Here is a 16,862-nt window from a genome sequence, read left to right as displayed (position 1 = left end):
CGATGTATGGCCTGGAATCTCCATTCATGAGCGGAGATTCCTCTACCGCTGTAAGCATTGGTGCGCCATCAGGAAATTGCAGTGATCTAAGAATTGAATCCCCCCCCAATTTGGATGTTATTTGAAGCATCCACTGCTTATATTATTATGGGAGTTAATTATACAGAGATTTCGGCAGTGTACTGTGTATTAAGACACCCAACACACCTTTGTGTCACAGTGCTAGACTGAATATATTCAGAATATAGTTGACAAATGAGAAAGATGTTAAATATATTTCAAAAGAAACGTTAAAGAAATTTCTATGACGTGGCATTTTGAAGCAATTCTTATTTGTTTCAATATTTATATACAGGTGAGTCACACAAAAAATAACTTCTGACACAGCTATCTCAGCAGTTGTACCACAACGTGGATAGGATGGGAACCAGCGATCTAAGCACTATGTTTTTTTTTTTTGTGGCAGGGAGTTAACATGACAGATTATTATCATTTAGAATTATCGTAGATTTGTAAGGCGCCACAGTGCTCCGCAGCGGCCCTACAGTGGGAAAAAGAGGGCATACAGAAAACAAGGACATACAAGGTAGACAAAATAATTGCAGACATGAAAACAAAGGGTATGGAGGACCCTGCTCATTAGAGAGCTTACATTCTAAAGGGAAGAGGGCAGAGCTGAAAAAAGAGGAGCGAGTGTGGCTCAGAGTGTAGATTGGGATAGTGGTGAGGGTGCATTAGTGTGAATAGTATTATCGAGGATAATGTTACCTCTAAAAAAGAGTTTTGTTTTCAGAGAGCGTTTAAAGATTTAAAGGCTGTGGGAAAGTCTGATTGGGTGTGGTAGGGAATTTCATAAGTGGGGAGCAGCACAGGAGAAGTCTTGTAGGCAGGAGTGAGAGGTGGTTACCAGAGACGAGGCAAGGGGGGGAGGAAGAGTATTTTGATATAAGATATGAGTTGTAGGCAGGGGTGGTGGTGTTGAGGGCTTTATAGGTAATGTTGAGTAATTTGAATTGGATTCTGGAGGACACAGGGAGCCAGTGTAGGGATTTACAAAGTGGTGCAGCAGATGTGGAGCCGTGAGAGGAAGATCAGTCTTGCAGCAGTATTTAGGATGGATTGAAGTGTGGATATATGGGTGTCAGGAATGCCAGATAGCAGGAGGTTGCAGTAATCAAGATGGAAGATGATGAGAGAATGGATAAGAGTTTTGGTAGCATGTTGAGTATTTAAAAGGTGTTTTCTGGTGATGTTTTTAAGGTGGAGTTGACTGGACTGGGAGAGAGTCTGAGTGTGAGGAATAAAGCAGAGGGCTGAGTGAAGTGTGACACCAAGGCAGCGGGCTTGTGAGACTGAGGAAATTGTGGCGGTGTTGACAGTGAGGGAGATTTGAAGGGAGGTGGTGACTCTGGCAGGAAGGAAGATAATAAGCTCTGTTTTGGACATGTTGAGCTTTAGGTAGCGTTGGGACATCCATGTGGTGATAGCAGAAAGACAGTTGGTTACACACGATAGTACAGAAGGAGAGCGGTCAGGGGAAGAGATATAGATTTGGGTGTCATCAGCGTAGAGGTGATATTGGAGGCTGAATTAGTGCCCCAAGAGTAGAGGTGTATGATGAAATAAGTAAAGGGCCAAGAGCAGAGCCTTGTGGGACCCCAACAGATAGTGGGAGGAGAGGAGAGGATGTGCCAGAGTAGAAACAGTAAAGGAGCTGTTCGATAGGTAGGAAGTGAACCAGGAAAGGACTGTGTCATGAAGACCAATAGAGTGAAGGGTGTGTAGGAGAAGATGGAGATCAACAGTGTCAAAAGCAGCAGAGAGGTCCAAGAGAATGAGTATGGAGTAATTACACTTAGACTTTGCAGTAAGTAGATCATTGATCACTTTTGTGACAGCAGTTTCAGTGGAGTGTTGGGGGCGGAAGCCTGATTGCAGTCGAGAATGTAGTGAGACAGGAGAGACAGGTGTTTGTACACCAATCGCTCAAGTAGTTTAAAGGCAAAGGAGAGGAGAAAAATAGGGCGGTAGTTGGAGAGAGAGGCTGGATCGAGAGCTGGTTTCTTTAGAATTGGTGAGACAGATATTGAATGATTCACCAACTATAACCTTAGGACTCTTTCCACACCTGTTGCTGTTAATTACTTTGATGTTAGAATCTGCTTAATATCTCTCAATATCCTCAGAGTTCTAAAGGCTTTAACCAATCAGATGGGACGTCTTTCAAGAACCATTTGCTTTTCTTAGGACATTTAGCAAAGTTGTACCATGAAAGGGGTAAACTATCGCTATATTTCAAAAGGGGACTAAATCTACAAATTATTTTTGACATGTTGTACATGTTGGTCTGTGCTATTGCTAGTCCTTTAAGGGATATCCTCTTTTAGACAAGCCCTCGCTAATCTTGCCTATCTCTCCCCCCAGTTATTGCCTAAAACCAGAACTACTCCCTACAGGAAAAGGGAGTCCATCCATTGTTTTCGCATAGGGCTTAATAGAATGGTATACTCTACGTAGGAGACATTGATGTAGTTCCTCTCCCCACACGGGGAGGTCACAGCTCAATTGACTATTGTTCACCCAGTTTCAGATAATGAGGTACCAGGAGGCTAAACTTGCTCCATATTGAAGGGCTGTATAATATTAGTGAGGACATGTCCATAAGTGGATTTGCCTTTTAATAGATGTGTTTAAGGTAGATAAGGGATTCATTTCACATACTTCTCTTCCAGGCATGAGCTCCTGGAAGAAGCCTGCAGACAAGGACTCCCATTTGCTGCATGGGACGGACCTACTGTGGTCTCATGGCTGGAGGTACAGTATGAAGAACTTCATTATAATATCTTTCCATGTCCTGGCCTCAAGGTCCAGCAGCAGCCAAAGGTTATTAGCTCTCCTCACACTAAGGCCATGGCTCCTGCAGTAAATGATCTGTGGTCACATGGAAACATCATGAAGCCCTAAGCTTGGGAAGCCGAGGAGTAAATGCCATCATTGCTCTGAAATTCTAATTTCTTTCCCAGCTGTGGGTAGGGATGCCAGCCTGGTATGTCGCTGCATGCCGTGCCAACGTGAAGAGTGGAGCCATCATGGCCAACTTATCCGACACAGAAATCCAGCGTGAGATTGGTATCAGCAACCCCCTGCACCGCCTGAAACTACGCCTTGCCATCCAGGAGATGGTCTCCCTTACTAGCCCTTCTGCGCCAGCCACGTCTCGCACGGTGAGGCCTTTCATATAGTGATCTAAAATCTCTATTATTGTAGTGTTTAATTGGAGTTTCAGTGCAGAACCCCCATTCCTCAAGTCTCTAGTACGCATATGGCATTTGTAAATGTGTATTAATTCCATCTAAACTTTCCTTTGACTGTTGTCTCTGTGGTGTAGTTGTCAACACCAACTCTTCCTTCCATTGTTCTTGTACAATAAGGAATGGGGCGGAACGGGGCAATGCCGCATGGGGACACAGCAATCAAAGCTCGGAAGTATTGGAATTCTGAAAAATCTAGGAGTTAATCCAGCTAGAAAATGCTATTTTGCACCTTTGCAACCATGTTGAGCAGCAGAAGGGACAAATGTCAAACGTGCAGAGAGATTTAGAGTCGGGAGAAGGTGCATCCTCGCTCAACTCAAGTCTAGTGTAAAAATAAAGCTGTCCAGTCTTTATATGCTACATGCACAAGCAGACAGTATTTTCCCTGCATGCAGACAAAATTTCATTTGCATCTTCGGTTGTACAGGTGCAAATTTAGACCCTTTTAGCTGGATACACCCTTAACTCTAAATAAGAGTAACGCGTTCTCGGTGTGAAACGCGTAGTGCATAAAATATAACTTTGTTGTCCAGTTATCATTTTATTTGGATATTTATCTGAGCACTGTGGTGACACTAGGGAACAGGCTACACCAAGTCCGTTGTTGGGTTTTGTATTATTAATGATGTGCTGTTACCCATAGCAACAAATCAGATACTCATTTATTTGTGCTTTAAGACAAGTGTAACACTGACATCTGTTATGAGTTACAGAACATCTCATTGCTCTTCGCGCCATGTTATATAAACTCTAGTCCGTGGCCACTGCTTGTGTCCATATTAGATTTTTGAGGTTGACCAGTATACCCGCCAAGCAGCTACCAGATAAGGGTTTGTGAAGTGAGATTGATGTCTGCAGCTGCATACGTTCCATTTTGATTTGTACACTAACCTCTCCTGTATTCTGTCCAGTCAACAGGCAATGTGTGGATGACTCACGAAGAGATGGAAACCTTAACTGCAACAACTAAACCTGTAAGTAGCGGTTCTGCCTAATCTGAGTTATAGTTTCAGCTGTTTTCTCTTTAATTATTTGGTGCACGGTAATAGTCCTCTCTGAACCATAGCTACATTAATGATCATACTCATCCTTCCTTGTGGCTCATACTGATAACCCATCTATCCGATCCTGTCTGCTCATTTACTCTTCATGTGCCTTTGTAACCTAATGTGTTGTCTCCTTGTTCTGTAACTGCATGTTCCTGGGTGTCCGCTATGTCTGCACCATCTCTTAAACCTATTGCGGCTTTCTTATCTCTTGTCTCTCTCCTTTGTCCTTTTTACACTCTAACCTCTGTCAGGAGACTAAGGAGATCAGCTGGGAACAGGTAGGTAGAAATGTCTTTGTTCCTTGGTTATCTGCGTAAGTTTCAGATCGCGTAAAATGTTGTTGATCAGGCAGCAACGCCTTCTGAAATCTGCTGGGGGTAGCGGTGTGAAAGCTGTCCTTGGCAGTATCACACACCCCCACCTACTGCTATATGAAGGCACTGCACGCTACCAATCAGTTGTTGGTGCGATGCTTGCCGTGGACTGACCCATCTCATCCTGCTCTTGGCTTGACAGATCCTGGCATATGGTGACATGAATCACGAGTGGGTGGGCAACGACTGGCTGCCTAGTCTGGGCTTGCCGCAGTACCGTAGCTACTTCATGGAGTCCTTGGTGGATGCCAGAATGTTAGACCACTTGAACAAAAAGGAGCTTCGGGGACAACTGAAAATGGTCGATAGTTTCCACAGGTAAGTAAAACGTCAGCTTGCACTCATCAAATTACTTGCTAAAGGGACCCTAACAAACCTTTTTTTTTACCCACAAAAAATGGTAACTGTGTAAACTCGCAGCATGGTGGCTTAGTGGTTAGTACTTCTGCCTCACAGCACTGGGGTCATGAGTTCAATTCCCGACCATGGCCTTATCTGTGTGGAGTTTGTATGTTCTCCTCGTGTTTGCGTGGGTTTCCTCCCGGTGCTCCGGTTTCCTCCCACACTCCAAAAACATACTTGTATGTTAATAGGCTGCTATCAAATAGACAGTAGTCTCTGTGTGTGTGTGTGTGTGTGTGTGTGTGTGTTGGTGAATTTAGACTGTAAGCTCCAATGGGGCAGGGACTGATGTGAGGGAGTTCTCTGTACAGCGCTGCAGTATTAGTGGCGCTATATAAATAGATGATGATAATGAACTCTTGTTCGTTATCTAAATGTCTTCTGTGTGTTTTTGCCTGTTGTGAAATTTTAATTCAGGTTACTGAAATTTTCCCCTCAGGGCAACCATTCCCTAACAGGCTGGTCAAGCACTACCATCTTAAGGGTCCCTGCATGTGTCATTTGTTCCCTGGTGCCATTTCACGAAGTCCCCTGTCCCTATTGCTCCAATTCCACTAACTCCTCATACTGACTTGTGGTGGTGCCACCGGGCTACTGTGGCTCATTAATGTCTTATCCTACTCGCTCACACAGCAGCGGGGGTCAATTTCCATAGCCTCTTCGTTTGTGGTCCTCCAGCAATCAGTGTGGATTTAATGAAGACGGTGGTACATGGGTGTGATAAATAGACCAGTCAAGTAACATTGGCTATTAATACTGAATGTTTCCTTCTCTCATTCCCGTATAACTTCATCTTCATTCCTGAATGACTTTTATTTAAAATGTAAATGCTTTCCTTTCTTCTGACCAATTATTTACTGGCGCTTGCAGGGTTAGTCTTCATTATGGGGTCATGTGCCTGAAGAGACTGAACTATGATAGGAAGGAGCTGGAGAGAAGACGAGAGGAGAGCCAAAGCCAATTGAAAGGTATGAGGAGGAACATGAGCAGATTGATAGTTGGCAATAGTTCCCACCAAGCAGCAATGCATTATACTCTTAAACAACTACAGCAGACTTCAGATGCGGTATCTGATACCAAGGGGTATATTTACTAAACTGCGGGTTTAAACAAATGGAGATGTTGCCTATAGCAACCAATCAGATTCTAGCTCTCATTTTGTAGAATTTATTAAATAGATGATAGCTAGAATCTGATTGGTTGCTATAGGCAACATCTCCACTTTTTCAAACCCGCAGTTTAGTAAATCTAGCCCCAAGTTACTTGGCGTGTGGAGCTCCAAATCTAGCGCAGTATCCGAGAATAATCAAAATCGGTGGGATCATTATCAGTGTTAGAAACATAGAATTTGACGGCAGATAAGAACCGCTTGGTTCTAATACTTCTCTCCCCCCCAGTGTCAGTGCATGTCCTCGTGTTCTAATACTTCTCTTCCCCCCAGTGTCAGTACATGTCCTCGTGTTCTAATACTTCTCTTCCCCCCAGTGTCAGTACATGTCCTCGTGTTCTAATACTTCTCTTCCCCCCAGTGTCAGTGCATGTCCTCGTGTTCTAATACTTCTCTTCCCCCCAGTGTCAGTGCATGTCCTCGTGTTCTAATACTTCTCTTCCCCCCCAGTGTCAGTGCATATCCTCGTGTTCTAATACTTCTCTCCCCCCAGTGTCAGTGCATGTCCTCGTGTTCTAATACTTCTCTTCCCCCCAGTGTCAGTGCATGTCCTCGTGTTCTAATACTTCTCTTCCCCCCAGTGTCAGTACATGTCCTCGTGATCTAATACTTCTCTCCCCCCCAGTGTCAGTACATGTCCTCGTGTTCTAATACTTCTTTTCCCCCCAGTGTCAGTGCATGTCCTCGTGTTCTAATACTTCTCTCCCCCCCAGTGTCAGTGCATGTCCTCGTGTTCTAATACTTCTCTTCCTCCCAGTATCAGTACATGTCCTCGTGTTCTAATACTTCTCTTCCCCCCAGTGTCAGTGCATGTCCTCGTGTTCTAATACTTCTCTTCCCTCCAGTGTCAGTACATGTCCTCATGTTCTAATACTTCTCTTCCCCCAGTGTCAGTGCATGTCCTCGTCTTCTAATACTTCTCTCCCCCCCAGTGTCAGTGCATGTCCTCGTGTTCTAATACTTCTCTCCCCCCCAGTGTCAGTGCATGTCCTCGTGTTCTAATACTTCTCTTCCTCCCAGTATCAGTACATGTCCTCGTGTTCTAATACTCCTCTTCCCCCCAGTGTCAGTGCATTTCCTCGTGTTCTAATACTTCTCTTCCCCCCAGTGTCAGTACATGTCCTCGTGTTCTAATACTTCTCTTCCCCCCAGTGTCAGTGCATGTCCTCGTGTTCTAATACTTCTCTTCCCCCCAGTGTCAGTGCCTGTCCTCGTGTTCTAATACTTCTCTTCCCCCCAGTGTCAGTGCATGTCCTCGTGTTCTAATACTTCTCTTCCTCCCAGTATCAGTACATGTCCTCGTGTTCTAATACTTCTCTTCCCCCCAGTGTCAGTGCATTTCCTCGTGTTCTAATACTTCTCTTCCCCCCAGTGTCAGTACATGTCCTCGTGTTCTAATACTTCTCTCCCCCCCAGTGTCAGTGCATGTCCTCGTGTTCTAATACTTCTCTTCCTCCCAGTATCAGTACATGTCCTCGTGTTCTAATACTTCTCTTCCCCCCAGTGTCAGTGCATTTCCTCGTGTTCTAATACTTCTCTTCCCCCCAGTGTCAGTACATGTCCTCGTGTTCTAATACTTCTCTTCCCCCCAGTGTCAGTGCATGTCCTCGTGTTCTAATACTTCTCTTCCCCCCAGTGTCAGTGCATGTCCTCGTGTTCTAATACTTCTCTTCCCCCCAGTGTCAGTGCCTGTCCTCGTGTTCTAATACTTCTCTTCCCCCCAGTGTCAGTGCCTGTCCTCGTGTTCTAATACTTCTCTTCCCCCCAGTGTCAGTGCATGTCCTCGTGTTCTAATACTTCTCTTCCTTTGAAGAATGTTTCCCTCCTGTACCTTGTTAAAATCCTTGATATATTTGTAAGTTTCTATCATGTCCTCCCATTCCCTTCTCTGCTCCAATCTATACATATTAAGATCTTTTAGTCTTTCTAGGTATGTTTTGTGCTGTAGGACATGGACCATTTTAGTTGCCCTCCTTTGTACAGTAATCGTTATGTTAAGTTCAGACCTTACTAGCAGCCGCCATGTGTGACCCAGCCACTCTGCCCTATCGCCAAACTACTTGCTCTTATCCAGTTAGTCCAACCACCTGTTTGGCAAGATTGGGCCTTGTGTGGCCCCCTGCCATATGGAATCTCATTCCACTGTTTTACAGAGTTCTCATGCTCTAGTACTTTGCTCCGTGACCTGTTATTTGTATTGTACCACAGTTATTGGTGGTGGTTGGTATCACAGATGAAGATGTTTCTTTGTTTTGCTGCAGATGTCATGGTGTGGTCCAACGAGCGGGTAATGTGCTGGGTTCAGTCTTTAGGGCTGAAGGAATATGCCAACAACTTGCATGAGAGCGGAGTCCACGGAGCCCTTGTAGCGTTAGATGATACGTTTGACTGTAATGACCTGGCATTGCTATTACAGATCCCGACGCAGAACACGCAGGTGAGTCTACTAAAAAAAAAGAGCGTCAGGGATTTTTTGGGGGGAGTTTTTTTATGTAGCGTCATAAGTAAGCCTAAATAGTATATTAATATTTGCGCTTGGACTTACTGTAAGTGTTGTTATCCTCTCCCATCTTATATCCCTCATGTATGCTTACATATTTAATAATATTACATTTATTGGACTTATCATAGCTGTAGAGTTCCACACAGTCTTAGGGGGTTAGCACTGTACAGTTATTGCTTTGGCTGTTACAGAAACACACAATTTATATTTTACTGTGTTGTTGGGTCGGTACCCTCAGACCACGCCAAGACTAAACTCTGCGTTTATTATTTATGAAGCATGTGAGCGTATCACGCGTCTTCTATATCTGCTCAGGTTTTGTGGTGCTGTATATTTATATATATATATTTATATATGTGGTTGCGTTCATTCCCTTGCTTCTTCTGGGTGACTTCACTGATGTGTTGTCTTTTGTTGTTAGGCTCGACAAGTGCTGGAGAAGGAGTTCAGCAATCTCATTACCATGGGGACGGAGCGGCGACTTGATGAGGTCAGCAATCCGCAAGTACACACATATACCACATAGACACACCATGATAAGTCTTTTCCAGTACTGTGCAGCCACACATCAGAAGCCGTTACAGGAGGTGGATTCTGGCTTTGTGGTCATTTCCAACAAAATACGTGTAATATATCCCCTTGCAAGTTTTTAATATTCATCGTTAACAATACTATGGCTGCTGTCACTATACCATCAATCAGTCTGTGATTTTTGTGTGTTTTGTTTTGTAATAGTGCTTTTAAAGCATATGCATTGCCTATATACAATGGGCCTCATTTCCTATGCGCCAAAAGGCTCAGCGTAAAATCCACTTCGGCACAGTGCGCCGTGATTATCGTAGGAGAACTTCGATTTACGATAAAAGTGCATAGGTTGGCGGAGCAGGGTGGCAGTGTTGGCAGAGGAGGAGCAGACGAGTGCATGAATGGAAGGGGTTAATTCCTGTACTTCTGCATCTTAGATTACTTTACGTCAATAATTGAGGCTAAATCAAGCAGTATGGTAGGAGGAAACCTGAAAAGTTTAATTGAATAACAGAAGTGGTTCTAAAGAGGTAGGGGGAGCAGCATTGAGGCACGAGGCACAGTACAGCAGTTATGTCACTAGTTCCTAATAAATTAATAGACTGGAAATTGACCATTTGCAGCCATAAGTTCGATTGATAAGTTACTTTTTCATGAATCTTGGTTCAGACCACAAACTGGCTGAGTAGGTGACATATACACTTTAATATGTTTTAAAAAACGTGGACACTAGTATACAATTTTATATCCTTATTTAGAAAACACTAAGCAAAGGATTGTGTCTATGCCATCATGAAACGTCTGCTTGGTGTAGGCTTGTGTGTATAGATTGATATGGGATTATTGTAGCTGTGCCCAGCGCTGCTTGCCAGATAAACTACACAATGGAGCAGAAATTATTCAAGGATATAGTCTCCTTCTAAAACTCTCCGTATAGTGCAGTGGGAATAAGATGCTGCAGTAACAATGAGAGTTATGTGAAGAGCCCACTGTGTGCTGCCTGCAGGGGATACACATCGAGTCACTTTCACAGCTGGCTGAGCACACTCTTCACAGTGACCGGTTACGTGTGACTCAGTGAGCACAGTGCAGATTACTGCAGGAATTAACCTCTTTCCTCCAGAAGAAACAGCTTAACGGAAAATTAAGCAGGATGTGTTAATGGTGAAAGTGTTTAGATTATGTCAGACAAGTGCTTTCTTGACCACTAGGGAAACAATTGCATGTGATGTCAGAAGGATTAGCAACCAGAACTGAACTAGTAGTCCACTTTTAAATACCACCAATCTTTCATGTCCCAGCTATTCTCATGACACACGAGACTCCCTTGGACTCCTTCTGTTACTAGAAACTGGGTGATTGGCCACCACAGTCTTTATATATGCCTAATGTATGTAACAACCTTTTAGTAGGTATTATTGAGCATTTAGTGCAGCCGCCTGAATCTATACTACACTTGGGGGGGGGGGGGTTTCAATTCGGTAGAAGGTGTTTCCGGAACATCCAAGGAGATGCCTCGCGCCGATGTGATCATCATCATCATTTATTTATATAGCGCCAACATATTCTGTAGTGCTTTAAAGTTGGGGACAAACATAGTAAACTAATAAACAAACTGGGTGAAGCAGACAAAGAGGTGAGAAGGCCGCTGCTCGCAAGCTTACAATCTATGGGACAATGGGAGTTTGATACATGAGGCTAAGTCTACATTTTGCATTTCGGCCCAGCCAGACTGCAAAGGTAAAAGTGACTCATAAGCTAAATGATCCCGTCACACAACAATGTTGGTCAGCGGGTAGTTGTCTAGTGTGAAATTGTGTAACGGGTGGTAATAGGGTAATGTAGTGAGGTTAAGAGGGTGGTTGAGGAATATTATAAGCTTGTCTGAAGAGGTGGGTTTTCAGAGAACCCTTGAAAGTTTGTAGACCAGAGGAAAGTCTTATTGTGCGAGGGAGAGAATTCCATAGAGTGGATGCAGCCTGAAAAAAAGTCCTGTAACCGGGAATGGGAGGATGTAATGAGGGTGAATGCGAGACGCAGATCTTGTGCAGAACGGAGTTGCTGAGTTGGGAGATATTTTGAGACAAGAGAGGAGATGTATGTTGGTGCAGCTTTGTTGATGGCCTTGTAGGTTAGTAAAAATATTTTATATTGGATTCGGTAGAAAACAGGCAACCAGTGTAGAGACATACAGAGTGATTCAACAGAGGAATAACGATTTGCAAGGAAAATCAATCTTGCTGCAGCGTACAAAATAGATTGTATGTTATGGCTGGAAATGCCACTCATGTTTTGGGTGAGAGGGAAAATGAGTCGAGCTTTCTACCGTAATTTCCGGCAAAGGGCACAGTTGGTGATACCCCCTTAGGGTAAACACTTGAGATCTAAGACCCAGGGGTGATTCAGGAAAACCCTCTCTATAGCACCATGGTAATATTTAATCTGATAGATTCATGTAACCAAGAAGATATTATATTATAGTTTTGAGCATAGCAATGAAAAGTATTGATTACACAATTACCACAGTGGTGAATATCATACAGCACATCCCATAAATTAATACATTCAGTGTATACATAAATCAACCTGTAATCTATATAATTTAACTAATCTTCTGGAACATATATTACTCCCTAAATCACTCATTTATAACTAGTCAACCCAAACACACGACAAATTTGATTGCTACACAACTAATAATTCTTCTTTATAAACCATTACTTTAATACTATTAGACTATATATGAAATCAATGGTCTTATAGTATAAAATATATATTTATACAATTTAGTTACTGAGATAATATAAATAAATATATCTATCTCTATCACCCTTGAATGGCCATTGGTGCACATATTGACAGATGAGATTGTTTTTAATATCCTTGTGCAATTTCTATAATATTTAATTTCGCTGAACAATATGTCTTGAATTAATGAAAAAAGCTACAGTAAATTAAGAGGGTTTCAATATTGTTGCCACATAAGATATCCTTTTGTCCAAACCATCTCCAAGAAATTGATAAACCACCTATTTTAAACCTCACTTTGTTTCTTTAAAATTGCTAGATATTGTTGTTGTATCATAACATTTAACAATTCATAAATGACGACACAAAAGTCTGTGGAAAGATGTACACACTCCAGACACTACATATTTATGTGTACATTATACTACTGCAGTGAGTGAGGTAAAATGTTATTATAAGTTATCTGTCTCAGCTTGTAGTAAAATCTTAGACTGCTTATTAGAGAGAGGGAAACTACTGTAGTTCAGCTATATCACTATCTTCTTAGACTGTCACAATACTCTCATTTCATATACTTTGACGCTAAATTCTTCTCACTGTTCCTCTTCCTCGCCTCTCACATGTCCTCCCCCCTTCTCCCTTGTTCTCCTCCACTCAACTGTCTCACCATCTCGTGCTCCCTGTCACCTGGTCCTTATCTTTTCTTCGTATCTAATCATACTCCTTCCTGCTCATTATCTCAACACATGCCTCATGCACACTAATTTCTAATGTCAACACTTTTTTTTTATATATATTAGTGTTAGTGTTATTTAAACAATTTCAGTAACACTGGTAGCACAAATAAACATTGTCATTAACATGGGTTACATGTATATATAAGTTATAGCAATGATTTTAACCTAAATACGTGGCTTCACGTGGGAAGTGGTGGGAAGGAGAGGCCCCAAGAAAAATTGAGACTAGTGAGAGAGAGAGGTACCGTATATACTCGACAGAAAACTGGGGAAACTTATTGACTCGAGTACAAGCCAAGGGGGGGGGGCTTTTTCAGCATAAAAATGTGCTGGAAAAACTCGGCTTATATACGAGTATATACGGTAGTTTAAATAAGGAGGTCATGCTTCCAACTCACCATTTGTGGTGGTTTCAGATTGGAGGGTGTCCGACAGAAGTATTTTTGTGTATATATTAGAGATATCTCGTGTGGAAGGTTGAAAGCCTCAGAAGCCTGGATTAGTTTGCAGCCCTGTGGTTTTATCTGTAAAATGTTGGATTCAAAAATGCAGGAAGAACTGGCAGATGATATGCATCCTTCAGCTGGTCAAAGGGCCTAATTAAATATAACTGGATGAAGGGCGAGGTGGAATCAGAGAGCCCTAGATCGTGTAAATTGCTCAAAATCATAGAGGATGAAGAGAAACATTTCACCTTGGGACACCATGATCATCATCATCATCATTTATTTATTTATATAGCGCCACTAATTCCGCAGCGCTGTACAGAGAACTCGTTCACATCAGTCCCTGCCCCATTGGAGCTTACAGTCTAAATTCCCTGACACACACACACACAGACTAAGGTAAATTTTGATAGCAGCCAATTAACCTACCAGTATGTTTTTGGAGTGTGGGAGGAAACCCACGCAAACACAGGGAGAACATACAAACTCCACACAGCTAAGGCCATGGTCGGGAATTGAACTCATGACCCCTGTAAGGGGCCTGCTGTAAGGTAGAAGTGCTAACCACTAGGCCATCCTGCTGCCCACACCACAGAAAGGACTGTATAAAGACAGCCATGGTTTTCAACTTGCATCCAGGACTTTGGCTGTTTTTGATAGTGACACATGAATTGCAAGTATAGTAAATTAGGGTCTCCTAAACCTTCAGCTATCAGCACAATACACCTCCCAAAATTACTGCAGTAAATAATTTTGCAACAGGGAATTTGTGACCACAAAATAGCCGTGACCTATAAATATTTTTATTTTTTATTATTATATGAACCAATATACTTAATTATGCATAAAATATAATACTGCAATAAACCACATGTGGAGTATTTAAAACTGCATATACATGCTATAACAGATAAAAAAAAAAACCTCCCAAGAAAGAGGAAGGGGGGATAGTTTTCTAGACTCGAAGGTCCATACGTAAATGGAAAAGGTCAAACACCAGGGGCTAGATTTACTATACTGCGGGTTTGAAAAAGTGGAGATGTTGCCTATAGCAACCAATAAGATTCTAGTTATCATTTTGTAGAATGTACTAAATAAATGACAGCTGGAATCTGATTGGTTGCTGTAGGCAACATCTCCACTTTTTCAAACCCGCAGTGTAGTAAATCTAGCCCTTGGTATCCAATCGATAGTATTTCTCCAGATGTGCGCACACCTTTATGATTAGCAAACCCAGTACTGAAACATTATCTGTATAGATGGGCAAATCTGGAGAAATCTTATGTGCAGTAATGATGCACAACACCGTATCATAATGCTATACTTCTTAATACTTATAGTAAATTACATCTCTGTGAATACATCTGTGACATTGCTAATCTATGGTTTCTCTCAAATTTTAGGATAGTGCCAAGACGTTCAGCCGCTCTCCCTCTTGGAGGAAGATGTTCCGCGAGAAGGACCTCCGAGGAGTTAGTCCGGATTCTGCTGAAATGTTGCCGGCAAACTTCCGGACTGCCGCTGTCTCCTCCATTACCTCACCCGCTGTACAGCTACGCAAGATGCAGTCTGAAGGTAATGGAGTTATATATGGATTGATGTACCCCACACTGTAAATTCCAGGCATATTACAAGTCACTGAGGAATTCAGTGACCATATTAATGCACAAATCTATAAGATCTAAGTAATTCCTTTTATAATATATAAGCTTTAACTCACAGAGACTGGCACCTATGGGCAGAGATTGGCGTGGACGGACAATAATTGACGCCCACGTACAGAGACTGACACACTAACGCACACAGGCGGACAGAGACTGACACACTAACACACACAGGCGGACAGAGACTGACAAACAAGCGCTCACATAATCCCACAATGACTGTGACTGACGATAGTGAGTTAAATTCCTAATCCACAGTATTCTAATGGAGTCGTTTTGGCGTGCGTCATTTGGTAATGTCCTCTGCATTTTCAGGAAGTCCCTCGAGCAGCCAGCGCGCAGAAAACGTCTCAGTCAGAACCTATTCCTGTTAATGTCGTCTAAATGCGGTGAGTGGGGAGGGAGAGAGTGTGGCGTTTCCTAAGGTGTAAAATCAACAGCTTTTGATTTATTTATTTTTTAACTTGAACTATGATCATTTCCCACAGAGTATAGGTTCAGTGTGCGTTAAGTGAATTCCCTGGACCTCTTTCACGGCAGGCACCTAAATTTGCGCTGATGTGGTTAGATTTATTTTACAGTGTCCCTGGGTTTGCAGCGTTTTCAAAGGAGATAAAGTTTTCACCAGCTGTTGGCGGAACTTAGGTGACCACATTTGCAGAGGAAGGAGCGCGGTAGTGGGGTGTTCTGAGTGAAGTATCAAGTAGACGCACTGGAGATTAGATTTTACGGAGCAATAGTATTGTGATGAGGAGAGGACGCATTTTCAGGGGCTTCTCACCATGCCCGGGCAACTCTAACTCTGCAAAGGGACTTTGGTGGAGATTTGGTCTAAATTTGTCCTATACTTTTAATGGGTCTCGTTTTGCAAATCCTCACCCAGGCCCAGCGCTACATACAGTGAGACCAGAAGCGTGTGTTTCTTCTGCCATAGTCAAAAGCAGCCTTCAACACAGGGCTGGTGCTGCTAGGATGTTTATTGGGTCGGGGGGGGGGGTCCTCGGGGGGGGGTCCTCCCTGGGCTGTGGGGGCTAGAGCAATTAACAACATTAAGCCAATTTTGCCCCCACCCCAGTGGTTAGGTAAGGGGTCTCTAATTGAATAAGACTACAAAACCCTCATTCACCACTTTTTCAAACTTAAAAAAAAGTCTTATTTTCTTTCTTCATTCGACCTAGTCCAAATGGGCAAAAAACAAAAACCCGAAATATGAGCATAATAAACGACCACCTGCACACTGCTGCTGACTGACAGTAAATGATTGGCTGGTTGGAGACGGGGACACCCTGGGGCTCCAGCCCGTAATCATTTAACGCCGGCGGGTTGTTGTTTTTTTTTTATGCTAATCTTTTGGGTTTGTTTTTGGTTTTTTTTCTACATTTGGACAATCTGGATCAAGTAAGAAAAGAAGATTGTTTTATATTTGATCAACTTGTGAACAAGGGTTTGTGGGTATCTTAGTCAAATAAAGTACATTTGTGTGCCTGTAGTTTTTATTTATTTCTTTGTTTTTTACGTTTCTGGCGTAGTAGTCAAGGTGTTAAGAACTCCTGTGAATTATACTGGGGCCAATGAGTAATATTCCACACGGGGTCCCAATCTTGTTCATTACCCCATGCCCTACAGGTCAGAAAGGGATCTTTTCAGCCTGGTGGGAGGTACAGGCACGCTGTTTTCTGCACTCGTCTATTCCGCAACCTCCCACAAGGACATCAGCCCTGCGCTAACTATCCAGGACATGCTCTCCATTATGGCATGATGAGCCCGTGATATATTATAAGGCCATGGTCGGGAATCGAACTGTTTCCATTATCTGTGTGGTGTTTGTGTGATCTCCCCATGTTTGCGTGGGTTTCCTCCCACACTCCAAATACATACGGCTATTAAATTGACCTTAGTCTCTCTCGGTCTGTGTGTGTATGTTTGGGAATT

General features: G+C 42.8%; 1 protein-coding gene across 6 annotated transcripts in view; it reads left to right on the top strand.

The window, feature by feature from the left end:
* PPFIA3 (PPFI scaffold protein A3) overlaps window positions 1–16,862 on the top strand; it is a 118,285-nt gene that overhangs the window by 90,537 nt on the left and 10,886 nt on the right. For 5 of the 6 annotated variants that reach the window (XM_075191591.1, XM_075191587.1, XM_075191589.1 and 2 more), the window contains 10 exons: window positions 2,733–2,814; window positions 3,024–3,224; window positions 4,226–4,288; window positions 4,615–4,641; window positions 4,880–5,055; window positions 6,010–6,107; window positions 8,569–8,744; window positions 9,232–9,300; window positions 14,670–14,841; window positions 15,246–15,319. In XM_075191591.1, the coding sequence (XP_075047692.1) occupies window positions 2,733–2,814; window positions 3,024–3,224; window positions 4,226–4,288; window positions 4,615–4,641; window positions 4,880–5,055; window positions 6,010–6,107; window positions 8,569–8,744; window positions 9,232–9,300; window positions 14,670–14,841; window positions 15,246–15,304 (1,123 nt within the window). In that variant the 3' untranslated portion in view covers window positions 15,305–15,319. The remainder of the gene's footprint in view (window positions 1–2,732; window positions 2,815–3,023; window positions 3,225–4,225; window positions 4,289–4,614; window positions 4,642–4,879; window positions 5,056–6,009; window positions 6,108–8,568; window positions 8,745–9,231; window positions 9,301–14,669; window positions 14,842–15,245; window positions 15,320–16,862) is intronic. The other variant, XM_075191590.1, reaches the window with a different exon arrangement.

The sequence above is a fragment of the Mixophyes fleayi genome, chromosome 11 (genome assembly GCF_038048845.1).
Source record: "Mixophyes fleayi isolate aMixFle1 chromosome 11, aMixFle1.hap1, whole genome shotgun sequence".
NCBI classification, from domain to species: Eukaryota; Metazoa; Chordata; class Amphibia; order Anura; family Limnodynastidae; genus Mixophyes; species Mixophyes fleayi.
This window is presented reverse-complemented; position numbering and strand designations above follow the sequence as displayed.